This window comes from Chelon labrosus (genome assembly GCF_963514085.1).
Source record: "Chelon labrosus genome assembly, chromosome: 6".
Taxonomy (NCBI): domain Eukaryota; kingdom Metazoa; phylum Chordata; class Actinopteri; order Mugiliformes; family Mugilidae; genus Chelon; species Chelon labrosus.
The window spans coordinates 29,367,845-29,393,683 of record NC_140342.1 but is presented as its reverse complement, the minus strand read 5'-3'; the positions used below and the strand labels follow the sequence as shown (position 1 = coordinate 29,393,683).

The following is a 25,839-nucleotide window of genomic DNA, read 5'->3' as shown; positions in this document are numbered from 1 at the left end:
CTGACCTCCACAGACTCAGTTAAACCTCAGATATTCATTCTCAGGTTTTTGTTTCTGATTTTTTCACTGATTTAAATCTGAAATTCAGATTTTTATTTGACTTTAATCTCAGAATTCTGACTTTTTTAGTGACCTTATGTTGTTCCTGACTCAGTTTGTTGTAATAATTTATTATTAGACTTGTCTGATTATAAACTACATGGCCTTTTAATTTTTCAGATTTTCTTTATTCTAAATAATTCTTCATATTTTTTTATTATATAATCAGATTAATGGCCTTTTCTCTTACTCTAAACTTCTGACATTATTTTAAAAATGTTCCGAGTTTACTTTTCAGAATATTTATCCTCTGAATTCAGATTTTAAACTTATAATTTATAAGTTTTATTTCTGAACACTGGTCCTAATGCTCATCTTTATTCATATCATGTTAACATCACATAAAGAAAGAAAAACATTTAGAGGTGTATATAATATATATTCTTCCGTCTCTATTTCTTGTACATGTGTCCAATTGCTTATACTATCTTTATTTTATTTAATCTTCTTTTATCTGTGGTTCCTCAGAGTGTATTATTTTTATGTACAGCTAAGCTGCTGTGACCAAACAGTTTCCCTTGTGGATGAATAAATAAAGTTTATCTAAGTGATGATTTATTTTATTTTATTGATTGCAAAGCTAAACATTTACGTGTAGTTTATTTAACTGTTAATAAAAATGATGAATGTTTCTGGAGAAGATCCAAACACTTGTTGGACATTTGTTAAACTCTGTTGGTTTGAGTCTGACTGAGCTGATGAAGAGCTGATGAAGAGGAGGGCTCATTAACACACAGTTCAGCTCTGATTAGATCACCAGACGCATTCAACGTTTCTTATTGTCAACATTTATTTATTCATTTACAGAGAAAATAAAATTAATTCAACTAGAACACTGGAAGTTTAACGTGGAACAGTTTCATGTGTTTAGTTGTTTAAAGAGACACTTCTTCAAGTGTAGAAATATTCTTTAATGTCTTCTAAGTGAGAAAAGTTTAAATTGAGAATTATCTCAATGGACTCTGGTGCAGGCGACTCTTCTTAAATGAGTCTGTTTGACTCACTGAGAATTTACTGACAGCTGCTCTGATGACTGATGGTTTACCTCCGTTACATGAGTCATTAGATCATTAATCAGATCATTAATCAGATCATTAATCAGATCATTAATCAGATCATTAATCAGATCAGTGTGACGAGCTGCTGCAGCTGGAACCAACACGTCATCAGTGATTAAAACTACGGAGGCCCCAAAGGCCCAAAATATAAAATACAATAAATATATAAAATGACTTCAATATAAAAACTATTCAGATCAAATATAAACTATAAATAAATGAGATGTAAAACATTTAAAACAACAGATTCTGCAAAAACATAAATGTGTGAAGTTATTTTTTGACCAATCAAATGTTAACTCTAATTAATTCTAATTAATAAACTAATACATTTATTTTATTAACTGACTCTTCAGGAGCAGACGTTTTTATTTTTATTCCACTTTCAGACGCTCAGAACAAACTAAAACTCAGAAACGCTGTAAATAATAAAAATGATTTTATTTCCCTTTGTTCAAATGTCTCGGACTTTATTTATTACACTGGATGTACAGCATCAACTACCGTTCATTCGGTTACCATGGCAACGCTGCAGCATTCTACTAAATAATCATAACTGGTCATGAAACAATGAGTCGGTGTTGATAGAAAAAGAGACAAACAGAAAGTTATACATGTTTGTTTTTCACCGTTAAACAATAAAAACAGATTTTAGCTTTTTATTTTACTATTAACACTGAGTGGAGGCGTCAGGAGGAGGCGTCAGGAGGAGGCGTCAGGAGGAGGCGTCAGGAGGAGGTCTGGAGGCGTCAGGAGGAGGTCTGGAGGAGGCGTCAGGAGGAGGTCTGGAGGCGTCAAACATTTACACAAACTATTAAACTGAAAAAGACGACGACTCCTAATAACCTCCTCTGTACCCTCCTCCTCCTCCTCCTCCTCCACCTCCTCGATAACCTCCTCCACCTCCTCCTCGATAACCTCCTCCTCCTCCTCCTCCTCCTCCTCCATAGCCCCCACCTCCCCTATAACCTCCTCCACCGTATCCACCTCCTCCTCTGTAGCCTCCTCCACCTCCATAACCTCCGCCTCCCCTATAACCTCCTCCCCTGTATCCTCCACCTCCACCTCCGTATCCTCCTCCACCTCTGTAACCCCCCCCTCCTCCTCCTCGGTAGCCGCCTCCTCCTCCTCCTCCATCAAATCGTCCCATCTTCGGGGGCCGTGGTCCGTCTCCCATCCTGTACAGACACAACAGAGGAGTTTTAATCTGAAACCAGCGACCTCCTCCTCCTCCTCCTCCTCCTCCTCCTCCTCCTCCTCCTCCTCCACCTCCTCCTCCTCCTCCTCCTCCTCCTCCTCACCTCTGGTTGCTGGCCGTCATGTTGAGGCCGGCAGCCGACGGTTTAGAGATCTGTCTGATGACGTTGAGGAGCCGCTGGTTGCTCTGGTCCATCTGTGCGATGTACTCGGGGTCCTTGGTCACCTCCACCACCAGGGCCTCCAGACCGGCCCGCAGAGCCGCCACGCCGCCCGCCGCCTCGTGAGGGAGCCTCAGTTTGATCCTGCACACAAGGTCAAAGGTCAACACCTTCTTGGTCAGGGTGCTCCGAGCCAAGATGTCGTCCAGCTCACGCTACGTTCACTAGATCCAAACTGATCAAGTATCTGTGGGATGATCCACAGAGGCCCCTCCCCTCAAAGGCCCCCCACTGAGTCACCTACACAACATCAGGTCATAATGTTATGGCTGATCGGTGTATCCGAGCCAACCAGCCTCTGTGGTTTAAGTTTAAATCTGTAGCTCCAGCTCCAAGAAACAACACGTGAAGTGGAGGCTGTGTGGTTTCCCTAAACATTACGACCAGATCATGAGGAGGACACTCGGCGTGGACACTCGGCGTGGACACTCGGCGTGGACACTCGGCGTGGACACTCGGCGTGGACACTCACCAGTCGTCCAGCTCCACCACGTCTCCGTTGGAGCTGATCTTCTTGCAGGCGAACAGCAGCAGCTGCAGAGGGCTGACCAGGGTCATGCCTTTAGCCGAGATCGCTCTGGTTCGGATCTGAAACACAGAAACACAAGAACCGGTGACGACGGAGACACGACTCGGACCGAGGGTCAGGATCCAGCAGGAGCTTTATTCGTTTTAATTTGAACCGTCCAGGAAACATTCTTGTAAATTTATAAAGCAAAGAGCTGAACCTGGTGTCGTCAGCCGTAAAGACCAGGAGGACGTAGACGGACGTAGACGAGTGGTTTTACCTTCTCGCTGAAGACGAAGAACGGGGACGGGTAGGTCATGTCGTGGCTGCTGAAGGGACAGTTGACGGAGGACTTGTGGATGAGGGCGTTGCGTCCCTCCGTGGTCAGGATCTTCCTCTTCTCTTTGTGGTAACAGACGTTGGGGTAGAGGCCGAAGGTCAGCAGAGACACCACCACGTCCAGGTTGTTGTCTGGTCCCACCGTGTTGAACATCTGCGTCATCAGACACTCTGACGGAGGACAAGAGACGGCGGTCAGGTTAAGGTCCGTCAGAGCGACTGACTGACTGAGTGGTGCATTCAGGTACCTTCAGGGAATCCGGAGTTGACCAGGATCTCCTTGAGCTGGACCTTGGCCTCCCAGGTCATCCTCAGAGTGGACATGTTGAGACGTTTGTGTTCACAGAAGCGGTTTTCAGCCTCCTCACCGTTGATCCTGGAGCAGGAGGAAGTTAAAGAAGGTTCATTAACGCCAGCCGAATGTTTCACAGGACGCCAAACCAGAGCGACGTGTCCCCCTCAGGACGGATCCTACAGCAGAACAACGCTTCCTAAAACTGAATCCTCTGTAGCCGAGTGTCTGGACTACTCCAGAGTCTAGTCTGATTCTTGGTTGGTAGTCAGAGCCTGGAGTCGTCGTTGTGATGCTAAAGGCTACGTAGGCTACATACTCAGCAAGAACTTTGTTCTCTGTCCTCGGGCTGCAAGAACAAACCAACGTCATTTTCTTCTCGCAGCTTGTTCTCGACACCCGAGCAGAACTTTTTTCTCGCGTTATGTCTGGTTGCTATTCTGTGATTGGTTGGAAAATGGAAGTGGGCGTGGTTAATGTGTAAAAGCAGAAATGCTAGCGGCTGCATTAGCTCCCAGATGCTAACATTCACCGTGTGACCGCTAATCGTACTCTGTGTGTGGGTGGATGCTGAATGAAGGCGTGATCATAATCTCCCACAATGCTTAGCGCATGTGACGTATGCCGCAGTGGGAGGGGCTTAGGAGGACTTCCCTGGAGTTTCTGATCTGAAGGAACTTTGTTCTTGTCCTCGCAGCCTGAGGAGAGAGAACAAATGTCTCACTTCTTGCAGAGTACGCAACCAGCTTAGCGGTGATGCTAACGGTGATGCTAACGGCTAGCATGTCTCCATCATCTAGACCTGCTCTAAAACTGAACCAGGTAGATTTACGTGGTAGGTCAGTGTTAGCAACCGTTAGCAGGTCAGTTCTGTTCCCTTCAGCCAATCATCTGCTTCCTTCTCGTCCCATCCCCTGCATCGTCTTCTTCTTCTTCTTCTCTCACATCAACTACCCTCCATGTCCTCCTTCACTACCTCCACACACCTCCTACCTATCCACCAGGCAGCTCTAACCTCAGCATCCTTCCACATCCATCCTAGTTACATGGAATAAATCAGAGCTTTCATTCAACGGTGTCATCTTCCTTCATAGATGATGACGTTGATTATTTAGTGGTTAATTAACTGGACGACTGAGAGAATACCAGGTTTTAACTCACTGGTTTGCTCTTCAAATTAAAACGTCCTTGTTTCACTGATTCTAATTTTTCTTTCTTCAAGACGTTTCCTACTTCTTAGAGAAAACTGAAACACAAATAAAAGTCGTCTGTGTCCATTATGATTGAATACGAAAAGCTCCGTGACCGACCTGACGTCGTCCCACGCCTGGAAGACGGACAGCAGCGCCACGTGATCCGAGAAACGACTGCCGGCGAAGTTCCTGTGGACGAAGCCGAGACGTTTCCCCTCGTTGATGAAAGGCTCCTGGAAGCAGGAGGCGGCCGAGATGGTGCACATGGCGTCTCCAACACTAGAGCGAGACGTGGAAACGAGGGTTTAACAAAAACAAAAAGAAAGGGAACATTCAGCAGTTTGGTGAGAAGAGAAGAGAGAGACTGACTGGAAGATGCAGCCCATGATCATCATCTTCCCCAGCCGAGGCTCGATGGGCAGCCGAGCCAGAATCCGACCCAGAGGAGTCAGCTCGTCGTTGGAGTCCAGGGCGTCCAGCTCTGAAACAAAGAACCTGAGCTTTCACCTGAGGACCTCCAGTAACGTCTGTGACCTTAATCCCGTGTTAATCTGCCATGTTCTCCTAACACAGACGTCCTGAGATAAAACTGATCCAGTGAGAATCTGCAGCAAGTCAAGTCCCTAAGTCATCAGAAGATGAAAACATGAAGGTGAGACGTGTGGCAGCGTATCTAGATGTGTTGGATTTTATTTAATGATGCGTTAATGTGTTTGTTACGTCTGTGAAAGTGGAGCCGATTTAAATAATACCAGGATTATTTATTAATCTGACTCTGAGTAACTAAAGCTGTCAAACGGTGTGGAGGTATTAAACGATATGAACTCTGACATGTAGTTTATTTATCCCGTGTGAATGTGCTGTAGCTTCTAGGACTTCTACCTCTCAGGGTGTGCTCTGCCTCGATGACGGCGTCCAGCGGCGGCGGCTCGATGGCCTTGGACAGGAAGTGTCCGATACCGCCGAGTCTCAGAAGCTTGATGCTCAGAGCGACCTCGTGTAGAGGAGTCCTGAAGATCTCTGGGGTCATGTGAGTCTCCAGCCTGCACAGAGACATGGTCGACAGTTAGCGCCACCTGCAGCGTCCTGCAGCGTCCTGCAGCGCCCTGCAGCGACATGCAGCGACATGCAGCGTCCTGCAGCGTCCTGCAGCGTCCTGCAGCGTCCTGCAGGTCTCTGCAGCGACATGCAGCGACATGCAGCGACCTGCAGCGACATGCAGCGTCCTGCAGCGTCCTGCAGCGACCTGCAGCGACCTGCAGCGTCCTGCAGCGACATGCAGCGTCATGCAGCGTCATGCAGCGTCCTGCAACGTCCTGCAGCGCCGCGTGAACAGGTCGGGTCGTACCTCTCAAACCGAGCGCGGCTGCAGAGGTGGAAGCAGAACCCGGGCCGGACTCGGCCGGCGCGACCTTTCCTCTGCTCCAGGTTGGTCTTGGAGGCCCAGACGGTGGCGTAGTTGGTCATGTTGTTGTGGGAGGTGAACAGCTTCACCTTCTGCCTGTCGGGACAGAACAGTGTGAGCTACGAGCAGCTGTCCGGTCGGCGGAGGCCCCGCGGCGCCACACTTACTTGCAGGAGTCGAGGACGTAGACGACGTCGTTGATGGTGATGCTCGTCTCTGCGATGTTGGTGGACAGGATCACCTGAGACGTCAGAAACGAGAGCTGTGGGTCAGAGCGCCGCTCGGAGCTCGACTAATCAACCCGGCTGTTAACGTTTGGCGTCGCTCACCTTCCTGATGTTTTCGGGAACTGGCTCGAACACCCGCCGCTGCTCCTCACGGGGGATCTGGGAGTGGAGCGGCAGGATGAGGTACCGGCTACTTCCTGAATCAAGGCACAAACACTTTTATTTACATTGATTCTGAACATGTCACTGTCTCCACTGATCTGGAATAACGCCACTAATGTGCAATGTTCTCTTCTTTAAGGCTCTTTAATAGAACCGAGGGACATAGACGCTGTAACCTACGTATCCTACATCGATGTGAGTCATTTCTACTAGTACCTCATCAGTCTGTCTCGCTCTGTAATATCTCCACCCAAACACTAGTCGGGTTAATTTCTAGTTCCTGCGTCACTTTCAACAATGTCAACTGAAGCTTTGACTGAAGACGAGTCGTACAGATGTCTGTTGTTGACGTACCAAAGTGTGGGTTGGTCTCCAGGTGCCGCTGCATGGAGTAGATGAGGTTCCAGCCGGGCAGGAAGACGAGAACAGCCCCGGCCACCTGCAGCGTCTCGATGTACTTCAGCAGAGCCTCCACCAGCTCGAAGGACGTCTCCTTCTCGTTGATCAGAGCCATCGAGCGCTTCGTCTCCGCCGTGTAGTCGGGCCCACAGATCAGATTACAGTTGGTCTGCGGAGAGGAGAACGTCCAGATTAAGACCTGACAGAGTGAAGAGAAGCCTGAGGGAACGACGGTAGAACAAAGATAAAAATGTTTTACGTCGTCGTCTCCTCCCTCCTCTTCCTTGTCTTTCTTTTTTCTGTCCATCGGTGGAGGGACGAACTTGGTCATCTGGATGCAGTCCTCCAGGAAATACTCTGCAAACGAGGAGGAGTCAGAATGAACGACACAGTCCTGCTGATATGAAGCATTATATCTGTCAAGAACAACACTGATCAGGTTGTCTCACTGACAAAAATGTCCCCTAATCCCACGACAGGAGATAACGTACACACGTTTTATTCAGCCTGGACATCATCACATGTTGTTCACACATGTAACTCTCCAGGGAAACCAGTCACCAAGGCATGCTACATAGCAATGCTAAGCTAACTTTCACTACTACATGGCTGCATTGTGTTTATTATCTGTAGTACCACCATTAGACCACTAGATGGAGACAAAGGACCATGTATGAGACACAGGGCTCAGATTCTATCAGTCCAGTCACCATGTGGTTGATAGTTGACGTCATGTGGATAGACTCTAAAGGACAGGAGATAATAAAACTAGATCAGTTATATTTGTTTTGAGTTGTTTATGGATTTGATGAAATATTGAGACAGAAGAAGAAACTCAGTCTGAGTGTTTTTCTCTGTTAGCTGAGGCTAGCTGGTTAGCTCCAGCTCTGTGATGCTTGGTATCAATGGAAAGAGAAGCTTCTCTAGTTGGCAGAGCATGGCAGAGTGGAGCAGAGAGGATTGTGAGTAATGTTAACTTTACAACTCCCTCGTAGTCAAATAGTTTTGTCATCTGTTTGGAGAAATGTGGTTTGTAGTTCATGTTGTATCAGAGCACGAATCTGCAGCCTGATCCATTCTGGATTTTGTGAATCGTCTCGTGTCTGATCAGCTGTTACTGAGGTCACATTAATGTATTCAGGTCAATACCAGTCGATGGATGGGAGCAGCACTACATCAGTCTGGATCCACACTGTGACCATGTGAGCAGGCAGGTGAGCCAGGTACCTTGAACGGGGAAGGTGCGACCGAACACCTCGATGATGGGGCAGTTGAAGAAGTACTCTCTGAACATGGTGGTGTCGATGGTGGCCGACATGAGGATGACGCGGACCTCGGGGTAGGCCTGGACCACGTCTCTGAGGACCACCATGAGGAAGTCCGTCTGCACAGGAGACACACGAGAACCTGAACCACTGGAAATCCTTCACCACGTTAAAAGAAGAAAGGTTTTAGACTCACGTTGATGTCCCTCTCGTGGATCTCGTCAACGATGACGTGACTGATGCCTCTGATTCCAGCCTCGAGCTTCCGCAGCAGAACACCTGGAGCACACACAGAGGTATTAAATCACCGTGGCTGAGAGATAACCCAGACTGTCTGGATGAGCAGCGTTGACGTACCGACGGTGCAGAAGAGGACGCTGGCGTGCGGTCGAGGGAGGACGGACTCGAAGCGGACGCTGTAGCCGCAGCTTTTCCCCAGATCCTCTCCTCTCTCGTAGGCGACCCGCTCGGCCACGGACACGGCGCTGATCCGTCTGGGCTGCAGAGAAGATCGGAGGGTTGATCAGTGGATTCACCAAAGGTTAAATGAAGAGCGGAGACAGAGATGGAGACAGAGGACACGTCAGACACGGGTCTATTTATGGGACGATGTTTGTGTTTGTTATTGTTTGTTATAAACCAGAAGGATCTGTCGTTAGTTTATTTATCTCCTCAGACGGTCTGCTCTAATCAAACAGCGTCTGTAAACGTCCTTCACTGTTTAACCCTAGAACACAAACGTTGGGTGGTTTTTGTTCTACAGACACGTGTTCATTAGTGTTTGTATATTAAATCAGACGACTTTCAACCAGATCATCCTGTAACAGGCTTGGATACTCTGACAACAAGTGAATAAAACAGAAATAAAGCTAGTTTTACTTTAGCATCTCTAGCTACACATATTTATTCTTTGATACCAGAGCTAGCTAAGTGGTCCTGGAACTTGCATGTAATCCTTATTTAGTGTAATGATTAGGAATAAATCAAAAAGTGACATGTTTTGACAACGTCTCCCACGGTTGTCAGTGATGCAGTCTCACTTGTCCCAGGAACAGGCACCGTTACTTTTCTTTTTAAGGAGCTATTTATGTAAGATTCCCCTTTTTCAGGGTTCTTGCACCATTTTAATAGTCAGTTAATGCTGTTGAAGAACTTTTTAAGACCTCAACAAATATAATTTAAGACCCAAAAGTGTCATGACAATTTCTGTGGTAGAAAATAATCCATTTGTTTTAATCCCACAAAAAGACGGACGGACAGACAGACAGACATCTTTATTGATCCCTTTGGGAGGTTCCCACAGGGAAATTGACATCTCCATCGCACTGTCAGACATGTACACGAATTATAGACCCAAATACCAAACACCCAGAAAAGAATAATAATAATAATAATAATAAATGTTGTGACTGTACTGTACATACATGGTTGCTGCATTAATAGAAAGATACCAGATGCATATTGTTATTGCACTGTCATAGTGACCACAGACTGTCACCTGAACAGAACAACATGTCCTCAGCTCTGGACTGACCCGTGAACTCTGACCTATAGTAGCAGGAGATGACGTGGTGTGAGCCCGTCTCATCATCAGTACGTAGGCCACAACCACAAATGAAGCTCTGGTTGTTTGCTCTTTGTCGTTTTATTCATCAAACATGATAACAGCTTCTCACTAACGCTGCCCGTTAGCTCCTTCTTGATGAATGAAGCCATGCCATATTTGGTGATATAAGCCGTGCAGCGATTAGCCTGGCCCCGGCTATGGCTAGCTGCTGCTGCTTTCCTTCTTTCATACGCGTCTCGACGGCTTTGAGCCACATGGCCCCTAACGAAAAAGTCTTTTTGCACACATTGCCTCGTTGTTTTCTCAGCAGGCGCCAACCACCTCCTAAATAAATCCTCTTCCATCCATTTGTCGTTAAATTTCCACTTCCCCATCTTCGCATGTTTAACCGCTCACCTTGACAACCACGTATCTGTCTGACGTATCGTAAAACGGCTATTAATCGCAGAGTCTCTCATTTACTAGACGGTAAGTTAATCAAACAAATACAGCTATTAGATGTTTTACGGGTTGCCACTGTGCTTTCCCATCGGCATTAAACGCACCTTCTGGAAATTTAACACCTACAGCAACTTTACAGTAAATTTAAGACATTTCAAGACTTTTTAAGGACCTATGGGGACCCTGTTTTTATATGAAACACACCCAACGTCAGTGATGTGTCACTATTTATAATGTTCTAGGGTTAAAGCCTCAGCGTCGGATGCTGAGCGTTACCTGGGTGACCACGATGTTGCAGTCGGACGCCCGGCCTCCCTTGACGAAGCGGTCCAGGATGTACTGAGGGACCTGTGTGGTTTTGCCGCAGCCCGTCGCTCCTCTGATGATCACCACGGGGTTGCTGTCGACGGCCGCCATGATCTCCTCCTCAAAGTGTTTGACGGGCAGCTGGTCGCGTTCCATCACCACCTGATGGACAGAGGTTGTGTTTGTCATGGAGCAGGAACAGGACGGTTCTGTGGTAACGAAGCCAACACCCACCTTCTGCAGGTTGTCGTCGTGGTCCAGCTGGTACATCAGCTCGTTGTGGAGGTCTTGGCTGATCTGCTCCGGCGTGCACTGAGGAGGTCAAACCAGAATAGTGTAGTTGTTTTTTTCTGGGACATTTTCATCTACAGAAAACCCATTAAACAGTTACTCACGTAGGCCAGCGGGCCCTCGTCGATGTTGCTGCTGGTCCAGGGGTTCCAGTTGACCTGAGGTGGAGACCAGGGGATGACGCCGGCTCCGCTCTGACGCTGCGACGGCTCAAACGACGCGATCTTCCCCTGAATCAGAGACACCGGGGAGCCGGGGTCTTCAGGCTGCATGAAGGAAGGACGGAAGGAAGGAAGGAAAGAAGGAAGGAAGGAAGGAAGGAAGCTTTGAGTCAAACACTGAAACTCAGCTGAAGAAGTCTGGGCTCATTTATGAGGTTTATGATTCTGCTTCAGCAAAGACAGGACAGTCGTCATGGAGGAGGTGAATTAGTTGACAACTAAAGGTGTTGAGGGACTAGAACCACCAGGAAGTCACCTGTGTGATCCTTCTCATGTCTGGGTTAAGAAAAAAAAAAACAACATTTCAGTTTTTAATCGATCTTCGTTTGAAAGATCCTGATATTGATTCATAAAATATCTTTCAGAACATGACATGATGACTTATCAACTGGTCCCACAGTCACTTCTCATGTCCTGGTCATTCAGAATTATTACAGACTAGTGGCGCCCACCTGTGGTCTATGACATGGTTGACTGAGTAACTACACCTATAAGCAGGTGTACAGGTGTTCTCTGAATGTTGCGTCTGTGTGATCAGAGCATAGTCTGTATATAAACATGGACTACACGTCTCCTCTTCCTCGTCTCCTCTTCCTCTCTATTCTCCCGGGGATACAGGCGGCACCATCTTGTTGTGAGTTTGGATCCAGAGTCTGATCAGTACAGTCTGAGGGCGGAGCCACACGGAGCCGTGATATTGATGCCCCGCCCACACTTCCTCCAGACTCACTCATGTTTTAGGGTGCATCCGAATACCCATACTAACGTACTGTTCAGTAGGCGAGACGCAGTACGTCACAGTAGTAGTACGTCCGAATTCTTAGACATCGACTAGTAGGCGAAAAATCCCCGGATGGCCTACTACCTCCACAGTATACAGCGGTAGCTCACTACGCTATCCCACAATTCAGCGGGAGCCCGCTAAGCGTAGAAGAAGACGAGCCGCCGGGAAAATCAAATCAGACAAAATGGCTGAGACCGTTGTGACCATAGCTACAGCTACGACAACCCAAGTTTATAAATGTAAGTATATTAGGATAAATGTTGAGTTTAAAATGTTGGTTGTTTCAAAAATACTTCTCCGAGGCGGCTTTAAAATTTCGCGGCACCCGCCGGTGTGCGTCATATGTGTCGGCGTCACATGTAAACATCCGGGGTCTAAGGACAGGCAAGATGGCTGCCCAGTATGTCCGAATTGTATGCTTACTACTCGCTCGCATACATAAATAACGTAGTAAATTGACGGTTGAGTAGTACGTTCTAACCGACGTTAGTATGGACTGACTATTCGGACGCACCCTTAGTTTAATTAATACTACGCTCTGCTCTACCTCCACCTGTTACAAGGACATGATGGATTATACACTGGACTTGTTTTATTTAATGTTTTTTTTTTACAACTCTCTCAGACCCATGGGACCACTTTATGGGCCGGTTGGCATGGCAACTGGTAGCTGCCATCATGTCACATTCTGTATAGCGTCAAATAACTAAATAAAACAAAACTTATCCAAATTTTAACTATATATTAACTACCTAAAATGACAGAAACCATCCTTGAAAATAATGTGTTTGACGTGTATTTTAATGTTTTAGTTTGGCCCAAGTCTCGCCCACTAACATGGAGGGGGTGGAGCCTGGGATTAAAGCAAAAAAAAAATCATCTGACTGAAAAATTTTTTAGGCAACACTTTGTGGAGTTTTAACCTTTTGTTTGTGGATATGCCTTGTGCCTTTCTTTTTGGTCATGTTTGATTGAATGATAAATTGACGCGCCATAAAAAAAAAAAAAAAAAATCCCCACGCGCGTGGGTAACCCGCTGAACCCCACTTGTGATAGGGATTGGGGATTGCAATTATTTCCCATGAACGAGGAATTCCCAGTAAGCGCCGGTCATAAGCTCGCGTTGATTAAGTCCCTGCCCTTTGTACACACCGCCCGTCGCTACTACCGATTGGATGGTTTAGTGAGGTCCTCGGATCGGCCCCGCGGGAGTCGGTCACGGCCCTGGCGGAGCGCCGAGAAGACGATCAAACTTGACTATCTAGAGGAAGTGGCGTCATGTGACTCACCGGTGGGGGGATCTGGACTCCGAGCTCCTGGACGACCGTGGCCAGCTGATGCTGCAGCTCAGGAGACACGTTGACCTCAAACGTCTCCAACTGGAACAAGAGCAGCAAGTTAAGTTAAGTTCACACATAAATAAATGTTTTCCATAACAATGTTTGGCGTCTTTTAACCCTGTAACTCTTCTATGTGCAGAGTTATTCAGAGAGCTCAGGTTGACCTCCGGTTTGCCAACCATCATGATTCAGATCCAGATTTTCATTCTATCAAATTAAAACGATCACATCTCTGGTTATATATGATCTCATGACGTTAAAACAAAAACAGTGAGAGTTTCAAACTGCTCTTCTGAGTGAAGTCGACAGCAGCAGCTCCTAGTTTATTTGTTACGGTGCTTTATACCAGAGGGGGTTAATTCATGCAGTTTTTAATGTCTGAGGAGGTCAGGAGTCAGACGTCTGTTCTTGTATTAAACGTTTACTCCTCGGCCGTATGTCGTGTTACCAAGTGTTCCTACGTGTGCTGGTGTTTTCGTACAATTTCACCCTCTTTCTTCTTGGTGGTTCCTGAGTACGCCTCGATGACTCCCAGGTGATACAGCTGTCGGACCAGAGACAGAGCGCAGGACTGAGCCGCCAGCTTCTTGTTGGAGCCGTGCTCCCGAGCCGTGATCCCTGCACAACATGTCGGCAGCGAATCAGTTCACATCGTCCTGAAGAACGTTTCTAATGCGAGGAAACGAGGAAACATTTAAGGGTCTTACTTCTGCCGAGCTGCCTCACAAACAGCTGCATCTCCGCTATGAAGCTCCTGCAGACACAAGCACAAGAACCACAGCTTCACTTCCTGTCATTCACCAAAATAAGAGCCATGGCCGAGGCTTGAAGGGAGGTGTGAGGTGAACTCACCTGCTGCGGCCTCAGGAGGAAGACCGTATGTTTTTCTGCCAGACTTTGAGACTTTTAGCAAACACCAATCAACAGCTTTGATTGTGGTTTCTCCCGGCTGCTCTCTGCCCTGCGGTGAAGAGTGACACCAGAAATCACAACCAGACTCCACCGAGCCTCGAGCTGCATCCATGGGACAGCTTTAGTTCACCTAAACCCTGTCCCATGTCTTCCTTCAGTGTGGTTGGGACTTCTGGCGTCACCCTGGGGCTCCCTGATGGAGCAGCAAATTAACTCCACTCTAACAATCCATGCTTCAGCAGCTAAATACTAATTTGAGTATCCAGCCGGTGGCGTCGCTCGGCCTGCGCTGGTGTTAACTGACTCTTTGTGAGATGAGGAACGGTCAAACTGTGAGATCTCGCTGGTGAAGCCGACCCACTCTGGAGATCTCTAGGTTTACAGCAGTCCGGCAGAAAAACATACAGGAACTGTCCTGAACACCCAGGGAGGGACTTTAACACGAACCTGCAGCGTCACGGCCTGGACGAGTCCAAGACTGGACGAGTCCAAGACTAGGGCCACACAGAGACTATGGACCGGCCTGTGACTGTCTGCTGAACTAGTCTATACAAAAAGCCTCTCTGATTGGCTGTTCATCTTAGAGAACCGGGAAGTTCAAACGTCAGCCAACTGATCAGCTGATTCAGGAGAAGACAGCTCTGTACCACGTTTTGTAGCTCTTCCTAGCATCAAGGCTAACAGCAGCTCTTCCTAGCATCAAGGCTAACAGCAGCTCTTCCTAGCATCAAGGCTAACAGCAGCTCTTCCTAGCATCAAAGCTAACAGTAGCTCTTCCTAGCATCAAAGCTAACAGTAGCTCTTCCTAGCATCAAGGCTAACAGCAGCTCTTCCTAGCATCAAAGCTAACAGTAGCTCTTCCTAGCATCAAAGCTAACAGTAGCTCTTCCTAGCATCAAGGCTAACAGCAGCTCTTCCTAGCATCAAAGCTGACAGTAGCTCTTCCTAGCATCAAAGCTAACAGTAGCTCTTCCTAGCATCAAGGCTGACAGTAGCTCTTCCTAGCATCAAAGCTAACAGTAGCTCTTCCTAGCATCAAAGCTAATAGCATCTCTTCCTAGCATCAAAGCTAACAGTAGCTCTTCCTAGCATCAAAGCTAATAGCATCTCTTCCTAGCATCAAAGCTAACAGTAGCTCTTCCTAGCATCAAGGCTAACAGTAGCTCTTCCTAGTATCAAAGCTAACAGTAGCTCTTCCTAGCATCAAGGCTAACAGTAGCTCTTCCTAGCATCAAAGCTAACAGTAGCTCTTCCTAGCATCAAAGCTAATAGCATCTCTTCCTAGCCTCCCAGTTAATAGTAGCTCTTCATAGCCTCACAGCTAACAGTAGCTCTTCCTAGCTCCTAGCCTCCCAGCTAACAGTAGCATTTCCTAGCCTCCCAGCTAACAGTAGCATTTCCTAGCCTCCCAGCTAACAGTAGCTCTTCCTAGCCTCCCAGCTAATAGCAGCTCTTCCTAGCCTCCCAGCTAACAGTAACTCTTCCTAGCCTCCCAGCTAACAGCAGCTCTTCCTAGCTAACAGTAGCTGTTATAAAAGCCTCAGAGGTGAGACTGATCCAGACCTGTTGTGGTCCGGTCCCACTTGGCTGTACTTATACTCAGAACTGGTTTTCTCCTTCTGGAAGAACTGGTTCAGACGGGCCTTGGCGTTCTCTAGAGTCCAGTTCCCGTGAAGATTAGCGTTGAGATCCACCTCCTCTGACTCCAGAGTCTGAGAACAGGAACAGGAGAAGAAAGTCGAAGGATTCAACATGAATATCAGAGTTTTCTGGGGATATTTTTGTGCATCACTTTGGCAAAAACCTTCCTCCAACTTAAGTTAAGAGGATTAGCTCATGAGTGGAGAAAACATTTTCACACAGACCACATCGCTGGATTCAATAAGACAATTTAAATCCGTGTTTTAGATCTAAAAACACTTTATGAACTCAAGCAAACATCAGCAGTCAGCGTTTCATACCGCCTCTGCTTCCTGTTCGTCTCTCCTCGCATAGTACTCCTTCAGGTTGGCTCCTCGTTCCCACTGAGCTCCTCCTCCTCCTCCTCCTCCTCCTCCTCCTCCTCCTCCTCCTCCTCCTCCATATCCGGAGCTGCCTCCTCCTGAGTAACCCAGTCCAGTCACTCCTGGAACCGGCCCGCCACAGCCGCCCTCTTCTAAAGAAAGAAAAACAGCAAAGACAGACAAACATATGTGAAGACCCAAACTTTTACTAATTCATACAACTGAGTTCAGATTAATTCAGTGGTGTTAGGAAATAAGTTGTTTGTCATGTTCTGTCACTAATTAGCATTTATAGTGTTGAGTATAATTTAACGTTAATGGAGAACACAGATATATTACTGACTTTAATATTAACTCGTAGGAAGTTTTTTGTCTTGGGCTGTAGAGTTGTTCACGTAGTTATGAGGAAACAACAGTCATTGAATATATAATCGAATTTTGCACACGCCTGATAAAGAAACACCATTAAACTAATGCATGATGCAAGCAGCTCAGGCAGGAGGCTCAAATCAGTTTTTAAGACAAGTAAGTTTACGGCGGGTGAAGCTCTCTGTTCCTGCTGACGGCAAAATATGCTGAGTTTGGTTTTTAAATTGCCATGGTGACATCTCATATCTCACATGAGTTAAAAACTACCCTATCTGCTTGTTGATCTGTTAAAGCAGTGTTTTTCAACCTTGGGATCGCGACCCCACGTGGGGTCGTCTGAAATGTCGAGTAATTGATAAAAAAATTACTGATAAAAATATTTTTTCAACTAATTATTATTCTTTTTAAAATTATGATTAAAAACACCACACACAATCTTAAACAACTGTATTCTTTCAATTTTGAAAATAAAATATCTGCGCCGTCGCATCTTGATTGACGGCTGCGATCACGTGACTGCACAAGCGACAGCGATCTGTCATATGACAAAGCGCATCAGCGATTACATTCTGAGTGCCAGTGGAGGAATTCTGGTTTGGAGCAAGAGACGAGCACCCAGAGATCTCACTGTGTGCTCTAACGGTTGGTTCCTTTTGAAGAACATATCTGTGTGAAGCTGGATTTAGTTTTAGGTTTTCTACTAGAAAAAAATGGCACCAGACAACGTGACCAGCAGGTTTTCAATTTACCGGACAAATGTTTGAAATTCCGGTAAAATATTATCTGAATTTATTGAGCTTAAAATGTTAAATGATAAGCAGGCTATATAAGAATGATATTAAAGCATGTCAATTTATAATCGTTTTATTGAAAGTGCCGTTTTTTAACTTCTTACGCATGTGACGTGTTCAGCAGCTGAGCTTTTGCTGCAGCGCTGTTTTGATTCGGTTCTGCAGTAGTAGTGTAAAACACGGATCTTTCGAGGGATTCAGATCATTCAGAGTCAATATGAGTCGGGTTGTGCGAGTCACTTGACCCAAAATGGCGCCTCCTTGCTCACTTGATGGATCCTAATTAACTTGGGGCTGTAGCAGGAGCCGTCTCATCCTCACTTGAAATTTCTATAATAAAATTAAAAATTTGCTTTGAGGGAATAATTACATTTTGACCAGTGGGGCTAAAAACACGGGACATCGGCAGATTTTACCGGCCAAAGTCCGGTAATTACCGGATGACGGAAACACAGTTGTAAAGACAAGCTCACCTAACTGTACATGTTACCAGGGAGAATAAAACGTCACTGTGCAGTAATCTGGATACTCTGTATTTGCACCACAGTATAACAAACATGATCAAAACTAATTCTAGAAAATAAATGTCTCTGGGGTCGCCAGAAATTTGTGATGTTAAAATGGGGTCACAACCCAGAAAAGGTTGGGAGCCACTGTGTTAAAGGTCACTAACACCCACTGAGAGCAGAGCGTTTAACCTGGTTAAAGGCTCATTTAAGGAAGTGCAGGACACAGACGCTGTAACCTACGTACGTAACCCACGCCGATGTGAGTCATTAATACTTGGACCTCGTCAGTCTGGCTCTCTCTGTAACACCTCCACCCAGACACTAGTTGTCAGCCAGTCGGGTTCATTTTTGTTTCTACTTCCTGCTTCACGTTCAACAACGGCAAAAATTTTGGAAGAATTTGGCTGAACACGAGTCGTACAAATGTTTGTACCTCTGAACCTCCTCAGTGAACCTTTCCTCCATGTGTTCCATCTTTATTGATCCAAAACAATCAATTCGATAATAGATGGAGAAGCAGCCAGAAATGCTAAAGAGGAAACACACTGCTACCAAGAGGACCAATCACAGCTCTTCTGGTCTGAGGAGGTGCACGTCAGCCGACGTCCGTAGCTACACAGTCAAACTGACGCAGAAGCCTGAACCTCCATCAGTTTTAGAGATTTACATAAGCAGAAACACACTGCTGGAAATATGCTAGCCATTAGCATCGCCATTAGCATCTGCTCTCGTATCACCTGACCGAGTTTCACATTTCAAGACTCCTCCAGAGTCTGTACGTCAGGATCAAACTTGTCAAGGCGACCAAGTGCACAAGTCCAGAGTTTGTGGTCGTGATAAACACCCCACGCCTGAGACACAACGAGGTCAGAGTCCAGATACGGACGCTGTCGTCTCACTGCTTTGAGGTTAGACAGATCTTCTCTGTTTAGACGCTCCCAAACTCTTTGAAGGTCGGGTTTGGGCTCACGAGGTGTTCCACGATAATCAACGCATTCATGTCCGTCAGAGACACGTGAAAGATTAAAGAGATGATTCAAACTCTACCTTTCTCAGCTTTCACAACAAGGTGAGGAGGCAACGGGCCGCTAGACGGGAGGTTTCCAAAGCCGCCATTACCATCTCCTCCTCCTCCTCCTCCTCCTCCTCCTCCTCCTCCTCCTCCTCCATCAGGCTGATCACCGCCTGGAGCGCTCACCTGCTGATAGACAACTCTGATTCAGATGATTGTTCCTAACATACCACCAGGTGTGGACGGGAGCTGAGGCCACAGAGTCATGAAGATATTGATGAAGTCTCGTTTAGCATCAAACGAATCTGCAGCATTGTTAATATTTCCACACTGGACAGGATAGAGGCCATCAAACAGTCTGACAGTTCAAGACTCCATTGAGAATCTTGACATTTTTAAGATCTCAGTAAACCCCTGAGAGCCGTCAGTACATCCAGGAGCCCATGACAAACAGGAGCTGCTAACAACTAATTCTGCTTCCTTTAAAGGGGATTTATACAAAAATGTTAGTGTTAATATGAAGGACAAGACTCCAGACAGGATTTATAAACAGCAGGTCACCCTTGGAGAGGGGAGGAAAAATGAATCACATACGCTGAAGACTGGACTCAGACAGAAATAAAACCTGTCTTCAGAAAATTCAGTTTCTTATATTTATCACACAGACTGATCAACTAAATGAGACAAAGAACAACCAACCAACTGAAATGTCTGAAACCAACAGTCAAAGCTACATACTTTTATAAAACTCAATAAAAAACAAACTATCGTGCTGACCCCGACAGCTGGGACCTCGGCTGCGATCATTTCCCCAACTCGGACCAGATAATTGACAAAATCCCTGGCGGCGTTGCTCTGAGCGTCCTTCTTGTTGGTGGAGTTTCCCATCCCAATGTAGTTGAAGCCTTCGACACGGACCTGCACACAGGAGAGCTGAGATTTAAAAAAAAAAAAAAAAAACTCAAAGAGTCTGAAAGGAAACAAAGTCAGACGGGCGCTCGCTCACCTCACACATAAACTTCTGCCGGTTTTTGTTGCCTGCAGCTCGGATGTCGTAGCTGGGCGTCAGCTTCTTCTTCCCACACCAGGCATACAGAAAGTTCTTGATGTCCGCCATGGTGGACCGACGGGAGGGGAGCTTCCTCCTACACAGACCCTTTAATCTGAGACAAGAAAACTAGTGATTCTCATATTTGGGGTATTTTGCTAAACCTACGGTCTCAGTGGGGCGTACTGGACTTGATCAACTTCTAAAGGAACACGGAGATAAACCAGAAAGATTAAAACAAGACAACGCTGCTTAGTTAATGTCCCTCAACACCAAAGCAAGAACTCAGAAACAACGAGCATTTGATGAGGAATAGAAACTCCTTCAGGTTATTTTCTCAGACTTTTCTCAAGCGATTTTAAATAGTTTTACTTTATTTTATGTGTCATTACTGTGGCTTGTAGTTCTTGATTATGTAAAATCACGACCGATAGGAGGTGACGAATCTGACCACCTGGTGTCAAAACAAAAGATGAAACAAGGAGAATAAATGTTTTTTTTTACGAAAGTATACCTAACCCAACAGATTCAGGAAGATAAAAAAAACAGTCGCTTTAATTTGTAAGGGTTTTATTTTTCAGTCTGAGCCAAAGTCGACCCAAACATCAGCACAGTCTGCTTCTCTGAGCCAGTGTAGAAACTAACAAACTGATCTGACTCAACAAAATCTTCCATCTGATTTGGGCAGACTCTTAACTAACTGCACCTTATACTCTTACTTGCTTATTTTATTTATTTTCTATGCTTAGAGTAAGTTTATTTCCTTCATTTTATTTTTGTTGTTTGACGGGAACTCGTTGCTCAGTGTAACTTTTGTTGTGTACATGACAATTAACTTAAGAGAACAGCTTTATAAAAGGTCCTGTGTGTCCGTAGTGGAAGATTAGAACACTTTCTTTAATTTATACGGCTCTTCTTTGGAGGTTTGTTTTTGTTTTCCCACATGAACCAAACTCAACCCAAAAATATGCACATTTTCTCATTTTTTAACCCAGAAGAACGTGATACGATAAAATGTCGAAACTAAATAATTATTTCGACTAAATAAAATCTTCCATCTGATTCGGGTGGGAAATGATGACAGCAAGAATAAACCACAGTGGGTTTTGTTGTTGTTGTTGTTGTTTTTAATGTGTATGTGTTTATAGTGGAAGATAAGAATACTGGTTTTAACTTTGAAGGTTTTACCATGGAGTTAACGACGCGGCTAAGAGAGAGATACAAAACCTAATAAAATAATAAACACACAATAAAAATCGCTAACTTAAATCCAATGGCATTTAGTTTGCAGCTACCGGTAGCACACACATCAACCTGGCTTCAGGATACTGTACTAGCTAAGTTAGCATTAGCCGAATCGATTATGATATGCTAAAGTTAGCGTTCAGCTAGCTACTGGTGACGTATTATCTCGCGTGCAAACACCGCGATGCATTCGCACACATCAATAACATGCAATACAATGCAGTTAGCAATAGTTGCAACCATTAAACAACAGGTTAAAGACTCACAATCAGGTCTTGACCAACACGACCCCGATAGCTAGTTGTCTCAGAGCCCGTCTGCACGAACTGTCATGCGCAGTCAGTGTTTCCGGTAGCGTTCGGTCTGCGTCATAGATTAGGCGACTGATGAGTCTTCAGTTAAAGTAATATAAATATATACATATATATGAATACATTTAAACAATATGTTGAGTGTTGTTCATGTCGATTATATAATCTGACTGAATATTTTCAGAAACATAAAAATGTAGCGGAAAATGTTTTTTGTCCTCTTCTGTCGGACCTTTATCGTGGGACACCAGGCGGAAGTGGTTTGTTTTTTAAAAGCCGTTAGCGCCGGACCGTACGTCAACGTCGCCGCCATATTGGAGGAGGCAGATCTGTCCCGCGAACCAATACGAGTCAATGGAATGAACTTTATTAAGCGTCTTCAACAAAGTGCTATAATCATTTACACATTCACACACGAACATTCAGAGTAGTTAATGTTACAGACGTTGTTTATGGTTCCTATCGGTTCCCTGAATATATACGTTCGTGTGTGGACATGTAAATGAGAGGCAATAACTTACAGCACTTTGTTCAAGACGCTTAATAGAGTTCACTCCATTGACTCGTATTGGTTCGCGGGACAGAGCTGCCTCCTCCAATATGGCGGCTTATATTTTATACACACACACTGGACAGGGGATATTAGCACTAGCCTTAGCCATTAGCCGAGTGAAGCCACGAAACATTAATTAGAAGCGCACAGAGGACGTGGAGGCATTGACCAAATAAAACACTAAAATACATGTCAGTTATTTTTCAAGCATGGTTTCTGTCATTTTAGGTAGTTAATATAATCCTGATGAACGTTCAAGTGTCTTTTTTTTTTTGGGATATGTTTTGTTTTAGTCAGCTTAGACGCTATAACGGTGAAACTGTGACTGGTTTCGTTGTCTTTGCTCTTTGGGAAAGCCGAGACTGAGTCGACAGAGGCCATCTCCTGCATTCTCATGTACAAAACTTTAACTGAAGATTTCTCACATACTTTGCAAAAGTACAGTTTCTCGTCTGTGTAGACTGTGACATGTCTATAGAACGACAAACGGCCAAACAATCTTTTCACACAACTCCCAAAAGAATATGTCTTCTTGCCTATGTGAGTTCTCATATTATGCACAGTCACATTAGTTTTACTAAGAAGACTTTTCCACAAGTCACAACTGTGTGGTTTCTGTAATATTTTTTAAGTTTGCTCTGATGATGATCATTGCTGCTACAAATGTGTTTTAAATGTTGTAATATGAACAGAAGATATTTGTATTGTATTGATTATACAAAGCCTCTGTGAGGCACTTTGTATTGCTTTTAAAAGGCATGAAAAGTGCCATATAAATAAATTTGATTTGATTTGATTATAAAATAGTATTTAAAACCTGCAAAGTTCTTGTGGCATTTGATGAGTTGCTTAAAGTTGTGGGAGCTGCCTTTGTATTATAGAGACCTTAGATTTCATTTATTTACTAAAATCAAAAACACATAGAAACATCAAATGAAAGAACCAAAAATACTCCAGTTGACAGGGAGACAGGGTGATAGTTGTCAGCACGAACGATGATAAACCAAAAAGAACTTCCTGTAGAAGTTTAGTTCTTTGCTTCTGGAAGATTCACCACATATCCACTGCACAGTTTAGTACCTTTGAACTGAATGTGCAGTCTGACACTGGTCAAAACCAGATTTCATGACCTGCTCCTCCTTTTTTTCCCACCAATGTTTCAGGAAGACGACCCCTCACCTGTGAGTCCTCATGTCCTTAGTGAAAGTAGATCTGTGACTGAAGGTTTTACCAAAGAATTTGCAACAACATGGCTTAGACAAGATTAGATTTTTATTTGTTTATTTATGTTTACTTGTCACAAGCACAGGTATACACAGTACAATGCACAGTGAAATTTGTAAATTTTGTACCTGCAACAAGTATTAAGAAAGTACTACAGTAGTACAGTAATAAATGCAGACAACACACAATCTAAACAATACAAGTGTAAATGTAAAACTGAGAAAAGTAATCTCAGCCCAGCTACGACATCCGTAAACTTGAAATGTGAACTTAGAGGGAGTAGCTCGTATATATATATATATATATATACACATTTACAGTGTCCACATGCCATCCGTCTGTTCAGGGTGGAGCAGATGGATGGCATGTGGACAGAAACTCTTCTTCATCCTCTCAGTCTTTGTCCTCAGGCGGAAACGCCGGCCTGATGGCAGGAGAGAGAACAAAGGGGGGTCTAGGGAGACTGGGAAGGTCCAGGATCTTCTTGACCCTTAACCTCAAGGTCCTCGTCTGTGTGAGTTTTTTTATGCCTTGATAATGCTGAGATGTCAATAAATCTTCTCCCACACACTTTACAAAGGTACGGCCTCTCACCTGTGTGAGTCCTAATGTGGAGATTTAAATTAGCTCTTTGTATGAAGGTTTTCCCACATGTTTTACACGAAAACGGCCTCTCACCTGTGTGAGTCCTCATGTGGACAGTTAAATAAGCTTTTTTACTGAAGCTTTTCCCACATGTTTCACACGAAAACGGTTTCTCACCTGTGTGAGTAGTCATGTGGGAAGTTAAAATAGATCTCTGTCTGAAGCTTTTACCACATGTTTCACACGAAAACGGTTTCTCACCTGTGTGAGTCCTCATGTGGATACCTAAATGACAATCGAAACTGAAGGTTTTCCCACAGAATTTGCAGCCATAAACCTTCTCACCTGTGTGAGTTCTGCGATGGACTTTCATTGCGTATTCATGCTTGAAGGTTTGTCCACAGACGTCACATGTTACAGAGTTTGTATCTGTGTCAGAATCACTCTGAGTCTCTGACATGGGAGAGTTGTTAGAGAGGAGCTGGTCACTGTCTGGTTCTGGTTCACTGAGCTCAGTTTCCTCATCAGTAGGAGTCTCCATCAAGGAATCAGTCTCCTGGTTCGGGACAACATATTCTCCCTGCGGACTGATGAAGAGTTCCTCCTGTTTCTCTTCCATCTGTGGAGGTTCTGGTTCCTCCGGTTCCTCTTTCATCTGTGGAGGTTCTGGTTCCTCCGGTTCCTCTTTCATCTGTGGAGGTTCTGGTTCCTCCAGTTCCTCTTTCATCTGTGGAGGTTCTGGTTCCTCCAGTTCCTCTTTCATCTGTGGAGGTTCTGGTTCCTCCGGTTCCTCTTTAATCTGTAGAGGTTCTGGTTCCTCCAGTTCCTCTTTAATCTGTGGAGGTTCTGGTTCCTCCTGGTCCAGACTAGAGTTCCTCTCCTGGCTACAGAGCTGTTGGTTCCTGAGAACCTCCTCCTCTGTCCAGACATATTGCTGTGGGAGGTCTGGAGGGACAAAGAGACACAACAGAAATGTTACCAATGTGATGACAGGAAAACACAGGTGACATTTAAACTGTAAATTTAATACAGAACACCGACACACTGGCTGCTGCCAGTAAAGTCAGTCCACACTACAACAGACCTTTTCCAAGAACTTCCTATCTAACCATTGTTAATGTTTAGTGAATCATGGAGAATGTATTTTGAGTGTTTCTTGTAGCACACCAGTGAAGATAGATCACAGTGACAAACATGTGCTATGGTGGCTAGGCTAACCACATCCATGTTAGCTAGCACTGAGTAGCAACAGTCCATGTAGCGTTAGCTGTGCTAGTTAGCCTCTTAGCATGTTATCAGTCTTGTAGCTGAGTGTCTTTCCTCTGTGTCTTCTCCATACTGTGTGTTTCCATTCATTAGTTACTTCATTTAGACCATTCTAGTTCTACTCACCTATTCTGTGTAACTTTATCTCGGGTTTCCAGGTGATATCCAGCAGTCTGCGCTGACGATCGATCTCTTCCTCGTACTGGACGACAGTTCTTTCAACGACTCTGAATATTTCTTCAGCAGCAGCAGTTAGTCGCTCGATGATCAAGTCTCTCAAACTCTCAGCTGAAGACATTGTTACTTCAACAGCTCTAATATTTATCTGGACACGACGACACGACACAACCGTCTTCCAGCTCAGTCCACAAACACAGAAACACAACAACACTACTAACGACTTTTCAGAAACAAACCACTTCCGCCTGGTGTCCCACGATAAAGGTCCGACAGTGGACGACAGTTAACATTTTGTTCCGCTATCTTTTTAAATCTCTCATTTCGGATCATATCATCATTTTCTATCAGGAATATTAACTCTGCATTTCCCAAAGACAAAACAAACATCAACAGATTGATTTAACTTCTATATTATTTGAAACATTTTAACTGAAGACTAAGTTTATTCTCAGACACTGTTATTGTTTCATATAACCAGTTGCTCCTCCTTCCCCTTGGAAACCCCGTGTTTAAAGC

The 25,839-nt window shown here is 45.0% G+C and overlaps 2 protein-coding genes across 3 annotated transcripts; both read right to left on the bottom strand.

The window, feature by feature from the left end:
• Positions 1–1,863: 1,863 nt before the first annotated feature.
• On the bottom strand, positions 1,864–23,085 carry dhx9 (DEAH (Asp-Glu-Ala-His) box helicase 9). Of its 2 annotated transcripts, XM_084546924.1 has the most exons (28): positions 21,471–23,085; positions 19,918–20,074; positions 19,689–19,829; positions 18,947–19,097; positions 16,189–16,382; positions 15,791–15,939; positions 14,023–14,069; positions 13,797–13,933; positions 13,265–13,354; positions 11,075–11,236; positions 10,914–10,991; positions 10,650–10,841; positions 8,723–8,864; positions 8,562–8,644; positions 8,328–8,484; positions 7,360–7,457; positions 7,056–7,269; positions 6,642–6,736; positions 6,480–6,553; positions 6,256–6,408; positions 5,790–5,950; positions 5,277–5,388; positions 5,025–5,186; positions 3,671–3,798; positions 3,364–3,593; positions 3,048–3,163; positions 2,459–2,659; positions 1,864–2,335 (listed from the first exon to the last, which is right to left on the bottom strand). In XM_084546924.1, exons 2-28 carry the CDS (start codon positions 20,026–20,028, stop codon positions 1,996–1,998), a joined length of 3,918 nt encoding a protein of 1,305 aa, XP_084403050.1. In that variant the 5' UTR covers positions 20,029–20,074; positions 21,471–23,085; the 3' UTR covers positions 1,864–1,995. The 2 variants fall into 2 exon arrangements, with proteins under 2 accessions (XP_084403050.1, XP_084403049.1); XM_084546923.1 differs by lacking the exons at positions 16,189–16,382; positions 18,947–19,097; positions 19,689–19,829; positions 19,918–20,074; positions 21,471–23,085 and adding an exon at positions 14,168–14,276 and having other exon boundaries at positions 15,791–15,922.
• An 89-nt stretch (positions 23,086–23,174) lies between these two features.
• LOC311490124 (uncharacterized protein) lies at positions 23,175–25,588 on the bottom strand. The gene is made up of 2 exons (XM_084547482.1): positions 25,270–25,588; positions 23,175–24,822 (listed from the first exon to the last, which is right to left on the bottom strand). The coding sequence occupies exons 1-2, from the start codon at positions 25,439–25,441 to the stop codon at positions 23,747–23,749; spliced, it is 1,248 nt and encodes a 415-aa protein (XP_084403608.1). The 5' UTR covers positions 25,442–25,588; the 3' UTR covers positions 23,175–23,746.
• Positions 25,589–25,839: the final 251 nt, after the last annotated feature.

Excerpts from the sequence above, each read along its gene's own strand:
- dhx9 (XM_084546924.1), bottom strand. The coding sequence starts at position 20,028 with ATGGCGGACATCAAGAACTTTCTGTATGCCTGGTGTGGGAAGAAGAAG. Across the intron at positions 10,992-11,074 it reads ACGAGGGCCCGCTGGCCTAC|TGCACGCCGGAGCAGATCAG; the intron begins GTGAGTAACTGT and ends TGACCTCCTCAG. Across the intron at positions 5,389-5,789 it reads GGCAGAGCACACCCTGAGAG|AGCTGGACGCCCTGGACTCC; the intron begins GTAGAAGTCCTA and ends TCTTTGTTTCAG.
- LOC311490124 (XM_084547482.1), bottom strand. The coding sequence starts at position 25,441 with ATGTCTTCAGCTGAGAGTTTGAGAGACTTGATCATCGAGCGACTAACT. Across the intron at positions 24,823-25,269 it reads GATAAAGTTACACAGAATAG|ACCTCCCACAGCAATATGTC; the intron begins GTGAGTAGAACT and ends TTGTCCCTCCAG.